The sequence below is a fragment of the Poecilia mexicana genome, unplaced genomic scaffold, assembly GCF_051168715.1.
Source record: "Poecilia mexicana isolate PSO_F unplaced genomic scaffold, ASM5116871v1 scaffold_8, whole genome shotgun sequence".
NCBI classification, from domain to species: Eukaryota; Metazoa; Chordata; class Actinopteri; order Cyprinodontiformes; family Poeciliidae; genus Poecilia; species Poecilia mexicana.
In genome coordinates this window covers 4,373,065-4,393,112 of record NW_028263377.1, presented here as the reverse complement: position 1 = coordinate 4,393,112, position 20,048 = coordinate 4,373,065, and the positions used below count along the sequence as shown (strand labels likewise).

Genomic DNA, 20,048 nt, shown 5'->3' with positions numbered 1-20,048 from the left:
TACACCCCAGTTTAAAATTAATCAATTACTCAAGGAACTGATTATTAATTTCAATAATCAGTTCAGCATGATTAATATGATTAATTGTTTTAGTGCACGATAATAAAAACCTCACATTTTCATTCAGGATTTTAACTCATATTCAGTATTCCAACATGGCTCAGCAATCAGGCATTTTTTCAAATGTTTCATCTTCGTTATCTCATAAATTAATGCAGCTTTAGATGAGTTTACTGTAAACAGCAGCACAATAATTGAAAGGGTAATAAAGCATTATTTTAAGAGAACACCTTTTCATTTTGGACAGAAACTTCAGTCTGACTGAACTATGATCAAATGTCCTTTGACTGGTGGAAGTAGGCAGCAGAGCAAACAGTGTTTAGGTTATAATTCAAGGTTAGTTTAAACTACAGGAGCGATTTTCTCTCTCAGATAGCAAAGCACTGATTTTTTTATTTATTTCAAAGGCTGGAGAGCCACTTCCACTGAACACGTCATGACATTAGATACGTCTGACTGGAAACAGAGAATCATGCCCTGCAGTATCTGAAAAGAAACTGAGAAAACAGAGAAACATTTGATTGTTAAAGTTCCATATAATGAAAAGGAAAAAATAAGATTCTTTCCAAATAAAACATTAAATTGTCATTAAATAGTCTATTTTCCAGGTCAATACTTACCACCAAACAAGAAGTCCCATTACAGAGTCAGAATGTTGGATGTTAGTAGATTACAGTAATATTCGGTAAATTGAAATATGCTTTCTGATGAGACTTTTTGTCGGATCAAAAGTACCTTTTTGAAAACAATCTTTTGGTAAGTTTTAAATGTACTTTTTTTATTAAACCCAAATTGCTATAACATAAAATGTTTTCTTTATTGGTTTTATTGTAATGTTTTCATTTTAAATATCATGTCTCCATTAACTGTAAGCAGTAAACGGTCTGTATGTAACTAGTCTACATATTGTGCTACAGTTAATGATGAGGTTTCTGAAATAAATTGACTTTTCAGTGATGTTTTCATTTATTGAATGGGTCAGTATTCAATAAATGCCAGATTTTTAAGCAAACAAAAAAAATGCTCAAACTTCAGTTCCCCATGAACTCTTTATTTCATTCAGCTCTTCAAACTGTCCACATCCGCAAACAAGTAGGTTAACTGAATTATTACAGTTCTTAAAAAAAATATTAGAAAGCCCTAAAAAAAAAACAATTATTTTTTTTATATACGTTTTTGTGGAAAATAAACACATTGCATGTCCATAAGTTTATTTCAGCAACAGCTATAAAGGAACACTTCGACAGTTCCTGCACTCCTTTAATCGTCCTGTGTTGGCAGGGCTGCAGTGTTCAGCAAGAAGTTGCTCAGTATGTCTTCTTAGGCACAGCAGGATGTGCCACTCAATACTATTTTTACCTCCAAAGTGGCTCAGACTGTAAGCAATGTAACGCACATGTAGCCATGTACTTTCCAGTTCAGCTTGCTGGTATAATATCCACAACTGATCCAAGAGGTCTGGCATCTGTTCCATCAGTCACATCATCTGAGTCCTTGGCATGGTGTCCTGCTGATGTCCAGAGTACCAGTGTCCAAAATTGTTCATGTATCCTCCAGAGTGGACAGGCGGGCCTTTGGCAGCCATACTGATGTCCCACAGAGAGCATGGAGAGGAGGAGGCTGGTGGCGGTGGGGCGAGATGATCTCCCTCGGCTCCACAAGGACCATTCTTCATGATCTTCTTGTACTTTGACCGTTTGTTTTGGAACCATATTTTCACCTGGGGGAAAGAAAAGGGGGAAAAAGAAATGGGCTGAGAACAAAGGTTTAAAATGTAAGCTCTGAGAAGACTCATGTTTATTCTTTTCACAGTTTATTGGCTGTTACTCTACGAGGCATTTGGTATTACACTTTTTTTCTCATTCAGCATTCATTTTCCAGTCTGTTTTTATGCTCATATTTTATGAAACTCTGAAAATCTAAAAGGAGATAAAAGTGAAACTAAATAAAATGTCTTCAGTTCAACATGGAGCCTAAGTAGGAAAATCATTTTCTTCCAAAAGTCCAATGTTCACGGAAATTACACACTGCACCGAAAAATCACCATGAGGTACCAAAAAAATCAGACTCATGAAAACTCATCATAATTATGGAAATCATAAAAAAATACATATTTAAATCAAAAATATGTAAAGCATGTTAGTAAATATGCTTTACACATGTATTTCTCTTCCTCCTCAGCAGCGGTGGAGAAGAGAAAGAGAGAAGCAGAATGTTTCACTAAAATTATTTTACTGCTACAGACAAAATAATCGTAGCAAAGCATCATTTTACATGCAGTTACTCACTACTGAAGCAAAACTAAACTGCTTTTAACAAATGAAAAACATGAAAAATGCTAACTACAAAAGCAAAGAGATGAAAAATGACCCTAGGCCCAGCCTGTTACATCTATCCTGCTTCAAACAAGATTTGCGTTGAATAGCAGAGCTAAACTCTGTTAATCTAAAAAAAATATGTAACTTAATGGGAAGACTTTCAGAAGGACTTTGAGGATTCTTGGTTTTCAAAAGCTCCCTCTAATGAACCTCACTTGGGACAACAAAACTTGTCATGAATAAATGAGTCCGTTGCCTTTGTAAAGTTAGACCTTTTTTGTTGTTTTAGGGGTTGGCATCAAACAAATACAACATGTGGGAACAGCACTAAAATATCTTTGTGTGCCTTAACTTTCCAGCACCAAATAAAGAGACTAATACTGAATTATTATTTTTTTCTAGGGGTTCGGGGGTGGCAGGCACCACAAAGCCTTTGAGATAAGGACACCCACACGGCTGGCGCTGGCCCTGCAACAGTCTTCATCTGTATAATATAAAACTCACTTTGAAAAACTTTTGAAAATCCTTTGTAAAAAATTGCCTTTTTTTTTACTATTACTTGCTCATTTGTGCATTAGCCATCTTTAGCCAGATTAGCCAGACTGCTGTTTTCAAACACACACGGAGACGATCACCCTCAATTGTAGAAAAATGTCCCTGTTATCCGATGAAACTAAAAGTCAAGTGTTTGGCATAATAAGCACCACAGTGACACGTGGCTAAAAATATAAACCATCGTGAGGACAGAAGATTAGATATAAATATTGAAACAACATCTCAAGAAATCAGCTAGGAAGTTAAAGCCTGACCCTAAGTGTGTCAAAGTGGCTTAAGTGGCTTAAGGTTGAAACAGTCAGTATTTTAGGGTGGTCATTACAGAGCCCGGGTCTCAGTAACACAGAAAAAAGAAAGTGTCTGATCTACACACCTGACCCAGTAACACCAGTTCTGCGAGGAGGAAAGGAATAAAGGGAACTATTTTGTTAAGCTAGTGGAAGAATATCCAAAAATATAGAACCCGGGTTAAGATCTTACACCTGACTAACAGGTGTATTACTAAGCTATAGTATTAAACATTTGCATAAATGCTGAAACATTTAGCACTTAGCTTTAATGTATGCTGGCACTGAGGTTTGTGAAATACGCTGGTTCTAACTAAAAGAAGGAAAAGCATGGCTAGAGATAGAATATCAGCCTTCAGATAATGAAGCTGATTATCACTCCATTCATTTCTCTGTTGTCAAAGATTATTCAGTCATGCTGTTGTTAACATAACTGGCACGTTCTTGTTCCAGCATGCCTGCCAGTGAAGCATCAAATTGCAATAGCCTCTTACGGTAAATAAACAAATCGCCAATTATAGCACAGTTCAAACATTTGTCTGCAATTGATTCTGACATTCATAAGTGAAACTTTTTTCATGCAGAACATTTTCTGGCAAGAGAAAAAGAGGAAAAAGCACAAAGGAATAAAGTAGACAACAGTGTTGGCAGTGGGGTTGTTTGGTATTGTTACAGTGGGAGTTTATGGCTATTTATATTGATGTCTGAAGTGCTTTTATAGCAGATATTTAATCCTATAAAATAAAAATCCTATCCAACCTCTGACTTCTTAAATTGACTTAAATACGTGGAAAAAATGATCCACATTCGACATTTCAGCTAATTAGCCACAAAATCACAGACAGTAAAACTTTGACAGATCTTTGTTTTTCAAGAGTATCTGCTGACCACACTGTCCTTCTGAAGTTAAACTGCATGATGGTAAACACATTAAGTACAATAACCACTCCATAAAAACTTGATTTAAGCACATGTTGTTGAAAAACAAACTGTTTTTTAAAATAATCTCCAAAATTATTCAGATCCTACATTTTGCGCATTGAAGAGAATCTAACACATCATGACCTGCTTTTAAAGCTCACTGTGTGTTTGCATAAGAATCAGAATATTGCAATTATAAAGAGATACTAATCAGTGTCAGCAGTTTATTAAATATCATAACTGCAGTGAGTGAACACCTAAAGCAAGAGAAGAAAGTTTATTGAGCTAACAGTTAATCAACAGCCTGTGAAGTGAAAAATAGCTCAAGTGAGAGGATTTCTGTAGTGATTATGGCTCTCATATTCCCAAAGCAGCAGACAACTGACAGCGTTCAGGAGAGGTTATCTACTAAATACTACCAACACCACACTGCAAAAACATAACATCTTAGCAAGTATTTTTGTCTAGTTTCTGGTGCAGATACCTGATTGTACTTGAAATCAGATCAATAAATCAATCAAGTATATTTGTACAGCATGTTTCAGCAACAAGGCAATTCAAAGTGCTTTACATAAAAAACACACACAAAAACTACAAAGTTGTAGAGCATGCAGTCAACAATTGTCAAGTGTCATCGTTAATCAAAATGTTTAATGTTTCATTGATTATGTTTCAAAAGCAGTTCTAAACAGTTGGGTTTTTAGTCGAGAAAGGGTTTTTAGGAAAAACTAACTTACAAGTCACTTTTCAGTAAGATAAAGGAGCTTATTTTAAGTAAATAATTTCATAATATTAATGAAAAAGTACTTGTTCCACTGTCAGATCAATATCAAAGAGTTATTTACTTCAAACAAGCTCCTTTATCTTGCTGAAAAGTTACTTGTAAGTTAGTTTTTTTGTACAATAAACTGGACCACAATACTGGGTAACATTTTGAGCAGTCCACAGATTTAATGATACCTGGAATGCTCAGAGGCATTCCAGGTATCATTGAGTGTGTATGAGAACCATCAGTGAATCACACTAAATTCAAAATATTTCACAATCTTCATCACAAAAGGAATTCACTTGCAACCTTTAAATTTGCTTGCTTTTGTGTGTGTGTGTGTGTGTGTGTGTGTGTGTGTGTGTGTGTGTGTGTGTGTGTGTGTGTGTGAGAGAGAGAGAGAGAGAGAGAGAGAGAGAGACAGAAAGAGACAGAGAGAGAGAGAGAGAAAGAGGTCTGTCCCCATAAATACCTCAAAAGTCATAATGGTGTCATAAACCACAATTACATGAATGCGTGTGTGTGTGTGTGTGTGTGAGCTTGTGTGTGCATATGTATGATGAATACATTTTTGAGAAAAAAAAAGAAAAAAAAACATCAGAAATGTGCTACGTGCCATTTCTCAGCAGCGTCTGGGAACAGTTGTGATTTCAGTGGAAAGTGGTCAGTGTTTGGCAGGCGGCCTAATGGCATGGAGGAGGGATGGCAATGGGGTGTATGATCACTATCTCCAAGTGTGTGTGTTTCTTTATACGTGTATGAAAGCATCCACTCGGGCTAAATGTATTTAAGTAGATGCATATGTTTGTATTGGTGTGTTACTGTGTGGGCTCCAGGGTACTGAGAAGAATTTGGCCGGTACATAACACACAGACAGTATTAACATTCGCAGACTGAGCTAATTACACTTGACCATGTGACCACAAGGAGAGGAAAGAGTTTATACAAAGGCTTGTTAAGATTGACTGATTCGTGGATATGCACATGTAAGGTTCAAGTGCACAGGTGGAGAAGCTGTGCTCTTTTAAATGGTAATGTGTTTGTTTTTCATGTCTAAGCATCTCTAAAACTCAATTTGTTTAAATAATGAGATTACTTGTGTGTCACAAACAACAACAAGGAGGTAAAGAGAGAAGACAGAGATAAAAATGCACACACCACCTAAGTATAAAGTAGCTATTCCTCACCCAAGACAGCAAAATGCTGTCGATCTGTTTATTGAAAATAAATGAGACGGTTAATAGGCCTGTCAGAATCACAAATTTTACTGAACGATAAATTGTCCACGTAATTATCGCAATAAACGACAATATTGCTCTTTTGAGGCCCTTTTCCAATTTGCCCTCTCGAAGACCAATAAACTTTAATTTTGTAGAGAACACTTAACACAGGGACAGGAGGATATTTTCAATATTCAAATTAAACTACAGCATTCAAAAATAATGAATGAAACAGAAATAAACACATAATAGAAACCATAAGCAAAATAGATCATGACGTGTCATAATCAATTTTCAGACTGCTTTTAATTGCTCTTTAAAAAAAATACAAATCATCAGAATGGAAAATACAAAAATTGCAAAATTCAAAACTGAAGCTCATTTTTATTTATTGTGAGATTAATTAAGATCATTCTTACTCATTGGCAGTTTATTGCTATAGTACTGGCCAAACAAAGGAATGCTCAAAGCTAGTTGTGCATATTTTATGACAAATAAGGACAGTTTGGTTGAATGCAACTTTCATGCATCTGTGTTGCTCCAACAATTGGTAAAATTAAACTTGATGGAGTTGAGCCTCCTCTGAAATCCCTTGGTGACCAACAAGTGGCAGCACAACCGGCCCTCATACTGAAACTCAGATCCTTTTCTGATCTGTAAGCATACCATAAATAGGAATTGCCAGGTGACCATAACATTGACCATAGCACTCTTTACGGTGGAAGTTGTTACTGAGAGAAGAAGACTAAAGATGCATTTTGCTCTTTTCAGTGTCAGTGAAGTGAGAGAAAACACTAGGCGTAGTTAGTTATTTTAAAAGGAACTGTATTTCCTACAACATGTCGAGCCGTGTGAGGAAAACTAAACCAAGCCCAGTAAAGTCACTCGGTGTTGTCGTTTGAGATTGGTGTTTTATGGAACACACTGGGTTTGGGAAAGTACGCAGCCTGTGAGAAATTAACTTTACCAATTTCTGATGCTTAATGCTAAAAACATTTGAAAACATTATATTAATAATTAATTATTTTGTTTTAAAAGTACAGTCAAATCCTATTTCCTGCTCTCTAACACAATGGTGACATTGCTTATGTGACAGCGAATACTGGAATGAATAACTAATTACCGCTAATGCAGAGTAGCTAAAAATAATGTTTTTAACTGTTCTTGTATTTTCTTACAATGCAGTTTTTAAAACGTAATTATACTTAGACCAAGTAGAACGTCCACAAAAACCACAGCGCGGAAGATTTTGGTCACTTTATAGAAAGACAAGCAACAGAAACATTGGGTAAAAAGCATACTAATCTTTCAAAATAAAGTAAGCCCCTAAACACAAACATGATTTTATCCAGATTGTGATTTGTGCTGATATAGTAAAAATCATCATGGATGCAAATGACAAACATGCAGTTCATTGAAATGGAATTGGCTTCACACCAATCAGCAAACTGCTTTGTGAGTTTCTCCCAGTGGGTCCAATCCCACCTCCAGCCTTACACAAAACACTCTGAGGCATTGTGAACCCATCAAGACTCAAGGAAAAAAGTTAACGTTTGAGACTCCTTAACCTTAACTGCTTATTCTAATCATTCAAACACCAACTGTACCTGAATATGCATTAATACGCACCATTGAGAGTGTCTTAGCACTATAGCCTTCCTTATCTCTGCTTTTTATGGGAATAGTCTGTTACTGCAAAGAAAAATGAAGGGCACTACTGGATCGGTTCTTCTGGAAACACCAACCAATAGCATGTCAGCTAGCATTGGAGCTCTGTTATTCAGTTTCTAAGGCTTATTTTTCTTTTCAATATTTTAGAGAAGACAGAAAAAAGAAGGCAAGAAAGGATAAAGAAATAAAAAAGAAAAAAAGGCAAATTTACTTTCCACAGAAAAATCTGCCAATGGGTGAATTAGCAAATACTGAACTGCGAAGCGACAAGAGTTAAAAATGAGACAGTGATGTCAGTTCCTGTTGTACACTGTAAATTTTACACTCTGCACAATTGTCACTTTTTAGTTGTTTTGAAAGACTTGATTTTTAACAAAAAAGCTTAATTTTTTTCATATGTAAGTGTCCGAGGCAAGATAAGAAATTTCAATTCATTTGGTTGGAAAACAAAACTCTATAACTGAAGTTGAACTGTTTGTCTTCTTCTGCCTTAAAGAAGAAGTATCACAAAAAAGAGGACTCAAGTTAACAATTCGGCAAGCTATCTTACACACATCTGCATAAGAGAAACATTAGCTTATCAATGTAGCGACTACTCAGTTTGTAGTCGCTACAAACTGAGGTTAATCTTTAATTAATCTTTAATCTTTCCCAGTTTTACCCTCTGGGTGATCATAATTGATTTAGTTCTTTGTTGTGAGGCGCTGTTGTCGAAGTGATGGGAGCAGATTTGGTTTGTCTGCCCGATGCTGAGCAGTGTCAAGATTTTAGTGGGAAACTTTATTTTTCCTGTAAATGTGAACCACACAGGGTAATAAACTAGTACAAAGAATGCCTCGCCTTCCTCCTTTAATCATGTTTTATTCATATTTCAGAAATTCTGCTCGCCGATAACACTTCATAAACTGCATTCTTATATCATGATGTAAAAATGAGGCAAAAATAATTGCATGATTTCACGTTTAAAAAAAAAAAGAACCTTTCTAAAGAAACTGGGCCTGTATTCTTGATAATTCCCATAACTCCTTTTAATAGCGCGGCGGTTAAACTCCTATCAAACCTTTGCCAATGTCAGTTACAGTCCACTTTCTACGACTACTTCCTCAGTAAACGTGTAAATTATAGGCGAACTGCTGCCTCCCCAGAGCTTTATTACCACAACAGGCAGAGGCAAATCGATGGATCATCTAATTCCCCCAGTGTAAACATATCTGTAGCTGTTCATTCATTGGGGATTAGAACCTTTCAACTGATGACACAGGGTGCAATGTGTAGCCAGTACATCAACACACGCACACACGTATCACATAGCAGCTGCAGTACTCCCACTCAGTCCGAGTTAATGTTACACCTGTTCTCAGCTCAGAACCAGATTTTTCACTTTTACTGACAAATCTGGCGTAACTGTAGATAGAGCTGTTCGCCTAAGCATGTGTCAAAAAAAAAAAAAAAATCCCACATGTATAGTAGCTGCTGATTTTTTGACTATATAATAACATATAGTAATATGCTATTTCATGTTAATAATACAGCTCTGTTACTGTTTGTTTCCACTGGAGTTAATATTCAAATGAAGTTACTCTTCAAAGAACCGAGTCACACCCATAAACTGCCAACAGATGGATTTTTCAACCTGAGAGTTTAGTTTTTGACTGTTGCCATTTTGCCTGTTAAAGCCAGAGCACGGGCCCGCAAGCTGTGGCTCCAGAGCCACAGGCGGCTCTATGAACTCTCCGCAAAGGCTCGTAATAATTTGACCCAAAAAAAGTGAAGAACCAGCACGTTTTTTTTTTTTTGTTTTTTTTTAAAATACAGATATAACAAACGCAGATTTAGCAGGGGTTTTTTGTGCATGGAATAAATCTAGCATTAGATTTCCATAACAGACTGACACAAGTATGGGTTATTACTTTTTCCCATCATTACTTCAGGGACTGATTTGTTTTTAAATCCTTTTCCACAAACATTAACATTCCATAGAAGAAAATGTATCAGCCCTGTTTTTGTAAATGTTTTACTATGTTCTTAGTTTTAAATCCTCAAAGCAAATTAAAACGGCTGTTCTTTAAAAAATGACCACAAATTTTCAACTATAGATATTCAATGAAACAGTTTTTATGTTATCTTTTCACAAAAGATTATGTGAGATTTGTGGCTCTAAACGACGTTTATTCAGCCGCACTGAAGGCAAGAAAGCGTCTCTTTGGTTTGTGGTTGCAGAGCCCTGAGCTACAGGAACTCTTAATTACAAAGAACTGCAGATATAAAGTCTCCTCAATGCTTTTGGAATTATCATTCATTTTTAAAGACTGAGAATATTCTGGAGATTAATGCTAAATTTGCAGCCTGTTGAATTTGTGTGTTAAATACATTTTGGAGGCTTTTGCATTGTAGAGTCTTCCTAGTTTGACAGGAAATGAAAGGGAATATTTAGGCTGTCATTTACTAACCTTAACCTAAAGTATTCAGTTTCAAGTACCTTATTAATATTATTTCTTATTTATTATTATTATATTATTATTATTTTATTTTATTTTTTTACCACATACAATTCAGCATTAAAAACAAGTTGCTTGGTCTGTGTCAAGACGAAGTTCACCATTAAGATGTTGTTTTATTTACGTTAAAAATCTTCTTTAGCTTCTAATTAAAGCTATGAGACAATACTGACAAAATCTCTGCCTGGCAGGTCTTTTTAAATCTTTCAACAATTAAATGGAATTGTGGCCAAATCCAGTCAAAGTAAAGAAAAGCGACTTCTAAATAATCTACATTCACACTAACTTTAATCTCCACCTTTGACCGTTTGGAGCTGGTTTTGGAGGTATAAGCTGACCGTAAACGACCTCCACTGCATCAAGACAGAGAATCACTCAACACTGAATTTAAATAAACTCTAGGACATCAGTGTTTTATAAATACTGATAAATATGAGGCTGATAAACAGCAAGTGCTATATTTTTTTTTTGCAACCGTGATCAGTAAGAAGTAATAGAAAAAATATTTTCTCAAATAACATCTTAAAAATAAGCAGCAAAGACCCTTACAAACAAACACCAACTTCTTTTAATTATTTTAATAATTTTGTTGTTGTTTTTTTTGTTTTTTTTTAAAATATTACTATTATTTTTATTATTGGTTTCCAAATTCCAAACTACCAAAAGAGATACTACAAAACTGTTCCTGTGGTTTAAAGACCTTTTCGTGTGATGAAAGAGAAGGCTCTGGGGCTTTAAGGGGAGCTCAGAGTCACCCAGTGACTCAGCTGGCTAACAGAAAGGTAGTAGCAATTTTGTTTTATTGCTTCCAAGAAGGACAAAGTAGCAAGTTCAAAGATATTCTCCCTCTTGAAAACACGGACAGTCATGCCACGGAAAGGTGACGCCGTTTTAGAGCTACAGAGGACAAGTAAACCATGATGAAGCAGCTGGATGCAGACAGACTGACGTATTAACTCCCAGTGCTGCTCCAGAAACTACTGCACAATTTAGCAGGTGTTTATTCTATATTTTAGCTCATAAAAAATAGATGTTTTAACAAATGTTATAATGATATATTATTTTTAAATAGAGGTTTTTCAGTCTGCTCTACATTTTTTAGTAATGACTGCGTCAGGCAGTCAGAGTCTGATGCTGGGCCACGTCTACAGCAGGTAATCCAGCATAAATGCCAGCACAAAGGTTTATATGGCAAATGTCCAGTTGCTTAAATTACGGTTGTTAATTTATACCTGGGTGTGGGGAACATGTGAATGTTTTATTATTATTTTTTTTAGTGTAGAGAAAAGGGAAAGAAAGGAACTGAGGATGAGATTCGAACCCAGAACAGCCGCGTTGACGTCGTTAGCCTTCACATACGGGGCGCCTGCTCTAACCACTGCACCACAGGACAGCCTGAATTGTCCTAGCATACTAAATTATCTCATTTTAAAAAAGTAATAAAATAAAGTAACCTGGAGTAAACATGGTTCAGTGGCTCACTAAATTTTTGACAGAAAAAATACGCGAGTGTGAGTTAAAAAAAAAGCATAAACAAAAGAAAACATGACTTTAAGAGGAAAATAATCTGGTTCAAAGCTCATCTTAAAATTTGACTTGGCTTTATCTCAAAGTAGACATTTGGAATATAAGCAAATAAAAATAAGCAAATAAATTGTTTTCTTCACTATAAACATGCATATGTGCAGTGTTTTCACATAAGCAGGAGTTTTAATTAGTGCAAGTATGTGTGGAACCCTGAGTTCATCAGTGACAGCCCGGGGGAAGAAACTGCCTCCGTAGCGGCTAGCTTTTGCTAGCTCTGTATCGCCGGCCTGAACTTGAAAACAGCTTGTGTCCAGCATGTGTGGGGTCTGCAGAGATGATAACTGCCTTTTTTTCTGACTCTACACCTGTTCAAGTCCTGCCTGATGATCCTCTCTGCAGCTCTGCTGCAGTTATGAGCCAAACTACACAGTGACCACAAAATCAACTGGACTCAAACCAATGACTGATGAACCTGCTTGGAGATAAGCTCAAGGTTTGTTTACGCTGGAACATGAACGCCTCATGAGATGTTACATTAATGTAGGTAAAAGAACCGGTATCTGTTTCCAGCTGGAGGAACCTGTGGAGGAATGTGCCGCCGCCTGTTTAGGCGTTTGATTCGCTTCGATGTGAACAAAAGAAACAATTAAAGGCGTGATTGATATAAACATACAGGAAATCTTGTTTCTTTTTTGTTTTTATTTTTTATTTGAGTGAGCATGTTAAAATGCTTCAATGACTGGGAAAAAAACACACATTCTCACCAAGTATTTTTGTCTAGTTGTTAGTGGACATATATTAATAAAAAAATATATATATCCTTAATATTGGTGAGAAAGTTCTAGTTCCATCAGCAGATTATGTCTTGTCTTGTCTTGTCATAAATAAATTTATCTGCTGATGGAACTAGAACTTTTTCATCGATATTAAAGAATTGTTTTTTTTTTTAAAAAGAGCCTGCTATATGTTGCTGAAAAGATACATGTAAGTTAGCTTTGTCTTATTTCAAGTGTAATAAGACATTTCCACTAGAAACAAAACTAAACACACTTGGTAAAAGTGTGTGTTTTTGCAGTGTGTGAGCAGCTTCACAACATAAATGATGTAGAATCATTTAGCTGGTCTAAAAATCCTAAAAATCGTGTTTGGGAATGCTTTCGTGTTCATTTTCTGTGCTTTCAGAAGGCAAACAAACAAAGAAACAACAAATATAATAGCTTCTATATTTTGCATGCATTTCCAGGTACCTGGGTCTGTGTGAGGCCCAGTTTGGCTGCGAGGTCAGCCCTCTCGGGCAGGGCGAGGTACTGCGTCTGCTGGAAGCGCTGGTTGAGTGCCTGGAGCTGCAGGCTGGAGTAGATGGTCCGGGGCTTCCGGATCTTCTTCCCCTTCCCGTTCAGCCTCACCTCGCCGTTCTCTATCACCGCTGTGGGCTTCTCATGTTCTGCGAGGCGAAAGGGAAGAGAGCAATTTGCTTAATATGCCTCGCTTAAAAGGAGAGCTGGAACTAGCTTTAGCTTTACGACGCAAATGCAAAACTAAAAAAGAAACATTGACTAAAGCACAACGGCAGAATACGGAACTATTTCACAATTAGGGAAATACATTTTATTATTATTTTTTTTATTAAAAATCACCAAACTAAAATGAATGAAGCTTTTTAAATGGTCTAGCATTCTTTGAGATACACTGAACCATTATTTATTGATTGATTTATTTTACTTACAGTTTGAATCACATGCTGACATAAAACAATATTTTGAATGAAAAGGAGTAGTTGGAAGAAAAAAAACCTCTTCTCTCAAAAGTCAATTCACTGCCATCAGCAGTGAATTGACTATATGGACATCAACCGTCCATATAGATACGGTTAGTAATATATTATTATTATTATTATTATTATTATTATTATTATTATTATTATTATTATTATTATTAATTGTGTTTCTTAAACACAAAACAGGCAATGTGTGAAAATATAAGCACAATAATATAAAAGAAATGACTTGATGCAATCTGATGTGTTTCCTTAGAAACTTTTTAATCGACTTTGAGTAATTAATTCAGCACACTGTACCGTTTTTGTAAAGTGCCTGAAGACGACATCTGTTGTAAGTTTGCACTAAATCATTAAACTATATAGCTACAATAAAAAAACATACATTATCTTTGTAATGATCCAGCACACTACTGAATCAGTATGCTTGATTATACCTTGATAGAATATTATATTTTAACCATTAAATATCTATGCTTTCACACATTTAGGAAACATTAAGGATTACCAGTTTAAAATACTGTAACTATATAAATCCATGCCTGCAAGTTTACACAAATGTACTTATATTTAAATTCAAAGTCTTAAGTTGCTGATGAAAACATCTCAGACTGGATGACATTGTGTGTCCTTCTGATCCTGCAGATCTTTCCCTAAAACCCGACACACACAGTGTGTGTCCACTGTACGCCGCCACTGAACACGTCTCAGTTCTGAAACCGGTTCTGGCTCGGGCCGTTTGCCTCAGAACCGTTTCCATGCATGCCAGCATTAGAACCATCATTTTCGCTGGTTTTTACTCATTTTTAAATAACATTTCTGCTGTTATTTCACATCTGTTTTTCTGCTCTGCACTGATATCCTGTTTAGTAAACAGCCTGTTGTGTTTTTTATTGGTCGACACACATGTGCATTTTGCACATGTAAAATGTCATCCTACTCGGTTTCACATCTCCGTGATCGTGAGTAAGATATTTCTATGTCTGATAACTGTATTCTTTATGTTATAATCTTGTACATTACATTACTATTATTGTGTTAATTGTTTATATATATATATATATATATATATATATATATATATATATATATATATATATATATATATATATATATATATATATATATATATATATATGATATAAATTTACCACCTTTTTGATATTTTGTGTGAACCTTCATATCTTGATTTTGCTGTTACACCTGAATTTCTAAACTGTTGAATAAAAAAGGATATTTCTGTTCTATTTTACAAATTTTTTTTAACATAAAATTTTAACATATTTAAGATTTTGTTTGACATATTTATTAGGATTGTGTTTGCAATTTTACTTGATGTGTGTGAAGTGAAAAGCCTTAGAAAAACCAAATGTATTTCCTTTTATTATCATATGTCTTGTGCCTGTCCAGTTACTAATGAGTAAAGACCTCTAGTACCTCAAAAACTTTATTTTTAATAGTATTTTTGCCAGTCTTTTCTATCTGCTCTATTTACCAAACATCAATAAGCTGTTTGTGACGGCATATCAAGCCTTTAAAGATTTATAGCTTCAAACATACTTTTTCTCGTCGTATCGCGTCTCAAAATCCTGTGAATGACGTGGCAGAGAAAGTGCTGGATTGACTTGTGTGTTTTTTTTTTTGCTATATAAAGGATTAAGTAAAGTTGTGCTTTTCAGTCAATATCGCCCAGAATGACAAAAAGCTATAGTCCCCTTCAGAGCTGTGTAACCCCTGGCAGATTTTACATATACTCATTGTTTATCTTAACAGAAAGAACAATAAATATACGGTAACATAATCACAGCTGTAATAGTCAGAACATTATTTTATCTGCAGGAGCAGTAATTGTTGCTTTCACTTATATCATGAGATAAATTTGTTTTATGTCTTTTTATATTTTTACTTGAGGTTTATACCATGGAAGTCTCAACTATCACGCATCACATTATTATATTTTAATAAACACCCATCCTACTTTACGTATAATATTCTTACATGGATTTTAACTATATTTATCATTTTATTCCAAACGTTAAACAGAAAAAAAGTCTATGTCATCTTGTGTTTGCCCAGATGGTAGTGCAGCTCCATCCATTCAGTCACACTGATTTAAACTCTGCTCTTTAAATGACCTAATGCACGTTTAAAGAGTGTAAAACAGATATTTTTTGGAGAGCATATGCATGATGAATCCTGCTGATCCTCTTAAAATCTGTGTGCCTAACAAATACTGAGAACACACACAGCTCAGCTGCAAGGGCTTTCCTTCTTTTCTTTGTGTTCCTCTTAGAAAGTCACTCTGAGCAGGTTTTCCCAGGATCGTTTACATGACGTGAACTGTACGCCTGCAGTGGGAGGAGAGGACAGTTGCTTTGGAGCCGAGGCCCCAAAAAGAGGTCAGATTGGGTAACTGAGCTGCTGTAGCGATGGGCAGGAGACCAGGAGACAAAAAACGGCCTCGCAAAATCCTCAACTCGATTTCTCATTTAGAGGAAAACCTTGAAGCTGATCATTTTCAGTTTGATTTAAACTTCTTTTTTTTTTTAGCATGGTTATGGATTGTGTTCAGGATTCCACAGACCTGATGATCACATATGAAAGGAAAGGTTAAAGGTGACCGTTGAATTGGTGCTGTGAACCTCAAACCAAGAGAGGGAAATACTGCACAGACCATAAGACACACAAAGAAACAATTATATCAGGATTTAGGTCATTTATAGACATCATGTGTATAATTATTTTGTTTTCTCTTTTAGAAAATCGTTGGTTTAATTTATTTTATGTTGAGTCTAAAGATCAATAAAAAACGTTTTGTTCACAGAAAACTTCAAATGATTCTTGGTCAGGCTTTTGGTTTAATGCCTTACAAATATATGAAATCCTGATAAACTGACGTTTTCACATCAGGAGGAAATATTTCTATTCTATCTAATACTTCTGTCAAATCACCTATATCTTTATTTATAAATTTGGATTTCTAGTGATTTTATATTTCTGAAACTTACAAAATAAGATGTTGATGAGTCCAAAATGTAAATTAAATTAACATAAATACATTTTCTAAATACAGTATCACTATTAAAAATACTATTATTATTGTTGTTGTTGTTGTTTTTTTTTTCACTGTTGAAAAGTGAAATAAATAAATGTCACATTTTACTTAACTTCGAATTTCAACTTAAGCTACAAGGGTCATGGGATATTAATCAGATGCAGAATTATTCATGTTTATGGGTTTTTTTCCCACTACATACCCAGGACTTCCGTCTCTTTCATAACTTTTGCAAATTGACCAGTTCTAGTGTTTATTTAGGCCAGAAAACATGACATGCTCAATATGTTGGTTCAAATTTGACTAAAACAACGTGAAGGAATTGGTTGATTTCGGTGAGCCCCTCTGATCGCCCCGAAGATTAGAATAGATGTATTTATAAACACCTACAGTTTTACTTTTCATTGTTCGATCTAATTTCGAAGGGGGGAAACAAAACGTCTTTTGATGATTATTCAGCTGAATTTCCTGGAGGGTGTAGCCTAGTTATTATATAAGGCACATCCATAAACATGCCAGGCTACTGGCTCTTCATGGGACTGTGGAAGAACTAGACAGAAAAATAATAATAAAAATAAAAATCACAATATTCATGTTTTCAATTTTTTTTTTGTCGGCGTTAATTTAAATCGAATGAAGGCAGCCGGCCACACCAATCAGCGGGTAGAAGATGACGGACGGGATGATGATAGAGGAATATGAGGCCCGCTGCGGGAGACCGCAACCCCGGTGTGGAGAACTTCTACCCGCCTTAATGCTCCTTAAACGCGGCGCTGTGGCCGACCTGTGTGTGGATCCAATTACTGGGCTCCACTGCGGCCTGCTGTCATGGTATACAGCCTGGAGACCCGCTAGCCTTTTGTTTGTTCATTTACTCTACCACCATTATTATTATTAAAATAATAATAATTATTATTATCCTGTCCTATCCATGGCATCATGCTTAATGTCAACATTTTATAGGGTGGTCTTTATACAGCGCAAAATAATAATAATAATAATAATAATAATAATAATAATAATAATAATAATAATAATAATAATAATAATAATAATAATAATAATCACTATTATTATTGTTTTAATATATCGTATATTTAATTTATTATTTATAAATTTTTACCCACTACGTCTGTAAGAATCCTATTTTTACTTTTCAATGTTCAATCCAATGTTATGTTTATAAGGAAGAATTTAGTTTTCTAATAAATGTGTGCGCGCGTGTGTGTGTGTGTGTGTGTGTGTGTGTATGTAAAAATGTTGATAAAGACAGTCAGACCACACTCAGGACTTACCAGTGTCTTCCAGCCTCGTGTGTCCCAGCGCGCCGCCGTGGCCGCCGTGCTGGTAGGGCAGGTAAGTCCCGGGATGATGCGAGCTCACCGGAGCGTGGTACGGCGGGTAGCCCAGCGAGCGGCCATACGAGGATGCTCCGGCCGCGAAGGGCCCGTCGTGCTGACCGTGGCCCCCGACAGCGTGCAGGCTGTGGACCGGGTAATGGTTGTGGGCCAGGCCCGAGGGGGGCTGCTGGTGTCCCGGGTAGCCGTGGCCGCCGAACTCCAAAAACGCCGACTTTGAAGGATCAGCCGAGACTAACGCGTCCGATATAGAGCTCATAGTCATCGCTGATGTGAGGGGCTGTGTTGCGGTGCGAAAAAAAGAAAGGTAGAAAGAAAAAAAGAGCTACCTCCAGGCGGGAGGCATCATAAACAGCCCACCGACGCTCGGATGTTCAGCAGAGTTTCATCAGCACGAACTGTTTAACGACGAGCCGAGCTGCTGAGGGAAGGAGGCGGTTACAGCTGCGGCTTTGAGCGGCTCCGTCTTCCGCTACATCCCAGCTGAAGGCTTCTGTAACCTTCTGCGTGAAAAAGCCATTACGTCCAGTCAAGTAGAGTCATGCAAGTGAAAGCTGGATCAAAACAACCAGCAGCAGCAGCAGGCAGTCAGACGAGGAGCTCCCAGCAATCCTTCTCAAGTTTCCTTCTACTGGTGAAAAAAAAAAATAAAAAAAAAAAATAAATCAACTTTTACTGCACTGACGTTCGTTTCGTCCGGTGTTGTAAACAGGACTGAAGCCGCGCGGAGGACTGGCGCGTGGGATCCTCTTCTTCATCACAGCCTAGTCCGTCACACATACACACACTCGCTCGCGCGTATGCTTACACACATATATTCCTTCTCCACGCGCAGAGATGCACTGCACTGATTGGCTGCAGCGCGTCACCGGAGCGAACAAATCACACGCAGCACCAAACCGGCGGGATGCGGCGCTGAGACGCGCTGATTGTCGACTAAATTATTTCAGGGATCAGTGCTGCACAATCGACAACACATTGACTGAGGTAATAAATAAATAAGTAGGTAAATAAATACATTCGGCGCATTAAAACCGACGGTTTTTATTTTATTTTTCTTTCTGTTCAGCATATTTTGGGATATTTCTTCTCTCGAATTTTTGTATTTTAAAGATTTAAAAAAATAGTAGTAAAAGGAGATAAAGAATCTGATCAAAGCCTAAAGAGAATGTGAAAATATTTACTAAGAGATCAGACTCCATGACTTAGCACATTTATTTTCTATGTGTTTTGAATCAGAGCAAAATAAAACCTGCTCGTTATGCAATGAGGCTATATGTAATAGCGCACACATGTTAAGCGAGTCGCCTATGGTTCTGCAACAAACATCGATGCTCTATAGAGAAACTCAAAGTTTGGATTTTTTCTTCTTTTTTTCCAATTGAAAGCTCGAACTCTGTAATTTCTCTGAAGTCACAGAGGAATCCCTGGACTGTAGGCCTTTTCTAAAATTCAGCTTTAAATAAAAGAAGAAAATAAATAAATAAATAAATCTAAACCTCCCTTTGCATTATTCTGAAGTGCATGCAGATTTCCACAAATTATTTAGGTAATTTCTCAAATTGACCATAAATGTATCCAGCTTCTAATCCTGTGTTTCTTTTAGGTTTAAATCAAATTCACCAGCAGCTTCTTTCCAATAACGGAGCAGCAGTAACAGGCCACCAGGGCCCATTATGGAGCCCTGAGAGCAAACAACTGGCATTTAGCTAATTAAAAGTAGAGCAGCAATCTGTCAAACAGCTGAAGGGCACATAAATAAATAAGTAACTAAATTCAAACCGATGGTTAAACATATATTTACATATTTACATAACTATTTAGTTCCAGCAGAGTATGCTATCTGAAAATGCATAAAGAAATTTTGTTCCCAGTTTTCTTCTTAACAGTTATGGTCCATTTAGGGCCTTTGTGTAGTGAAGAAACACTAATAAAACCTTTAAATTGAAATGAAAAGTTTTTTTAATAACCTAAAATCATCCATTTTGTAACATAAAAAATAAGAAATGTTTTTCTTCTCAGCCCTCACTTTGAC

The 20,048-nt window shown here is 36.2% G+C and overlaps 1 protein-coding gene across 1 annotated transcript; it reads right to left on the bottom strand.

Annotated features, from left to right (window-relative positions):
* Positions 1-1,095: 1,095 nt before the first annotated feature.
* On the bottom strand, positions 1,096-19,032 carry LOC106907343 (homeobox protein Dlx4a-like). The gene is made up of 3 exons (XM_014972992.2): positions 17,951-19,032; positions 13,071-13,267; positions 1,096-1,780 (listed from the first exon to the last, which is right to left on the bottom strand). The coding sequence occupies exons 1-3, from the start codon at positions 18,276-18,278 to the stop codon at positions 1,538-1,540; spliced, it is 768 nt and encodes a 255-aa protein (XP_014828478.1). The 5' UTR covers positions 18,279-19,032; the 3' UTR covers positions 1,096-1,537.
* Between the last annotated feature and the right edge of the window lie 1,016 nt (positions 19,033-20,048).

Coding starts and splice junctions, on each gene's coding strand:
- LOC106907343 (XM_014972992.2), bottom strand. CDS start 18,278: ATGACTATGAGCTCTATATCGGACGCGTTAGTCTCGGCTGATCCTTCA. Junction 13,268..17,950: donor CACGAGGCTGGAAGACACTG/GTAAGTCCTGAG, acceptor TTCGCCTCGCAG/AACATGAGAAGCCCACAGCG. Junction 1,781..13,070: donor TGGGCCTCACACAGACCCAG/GTACCTGGAAAT, acceptor TCTTTCCCCCAG/GTGAAAATATGGTTCCAAAA.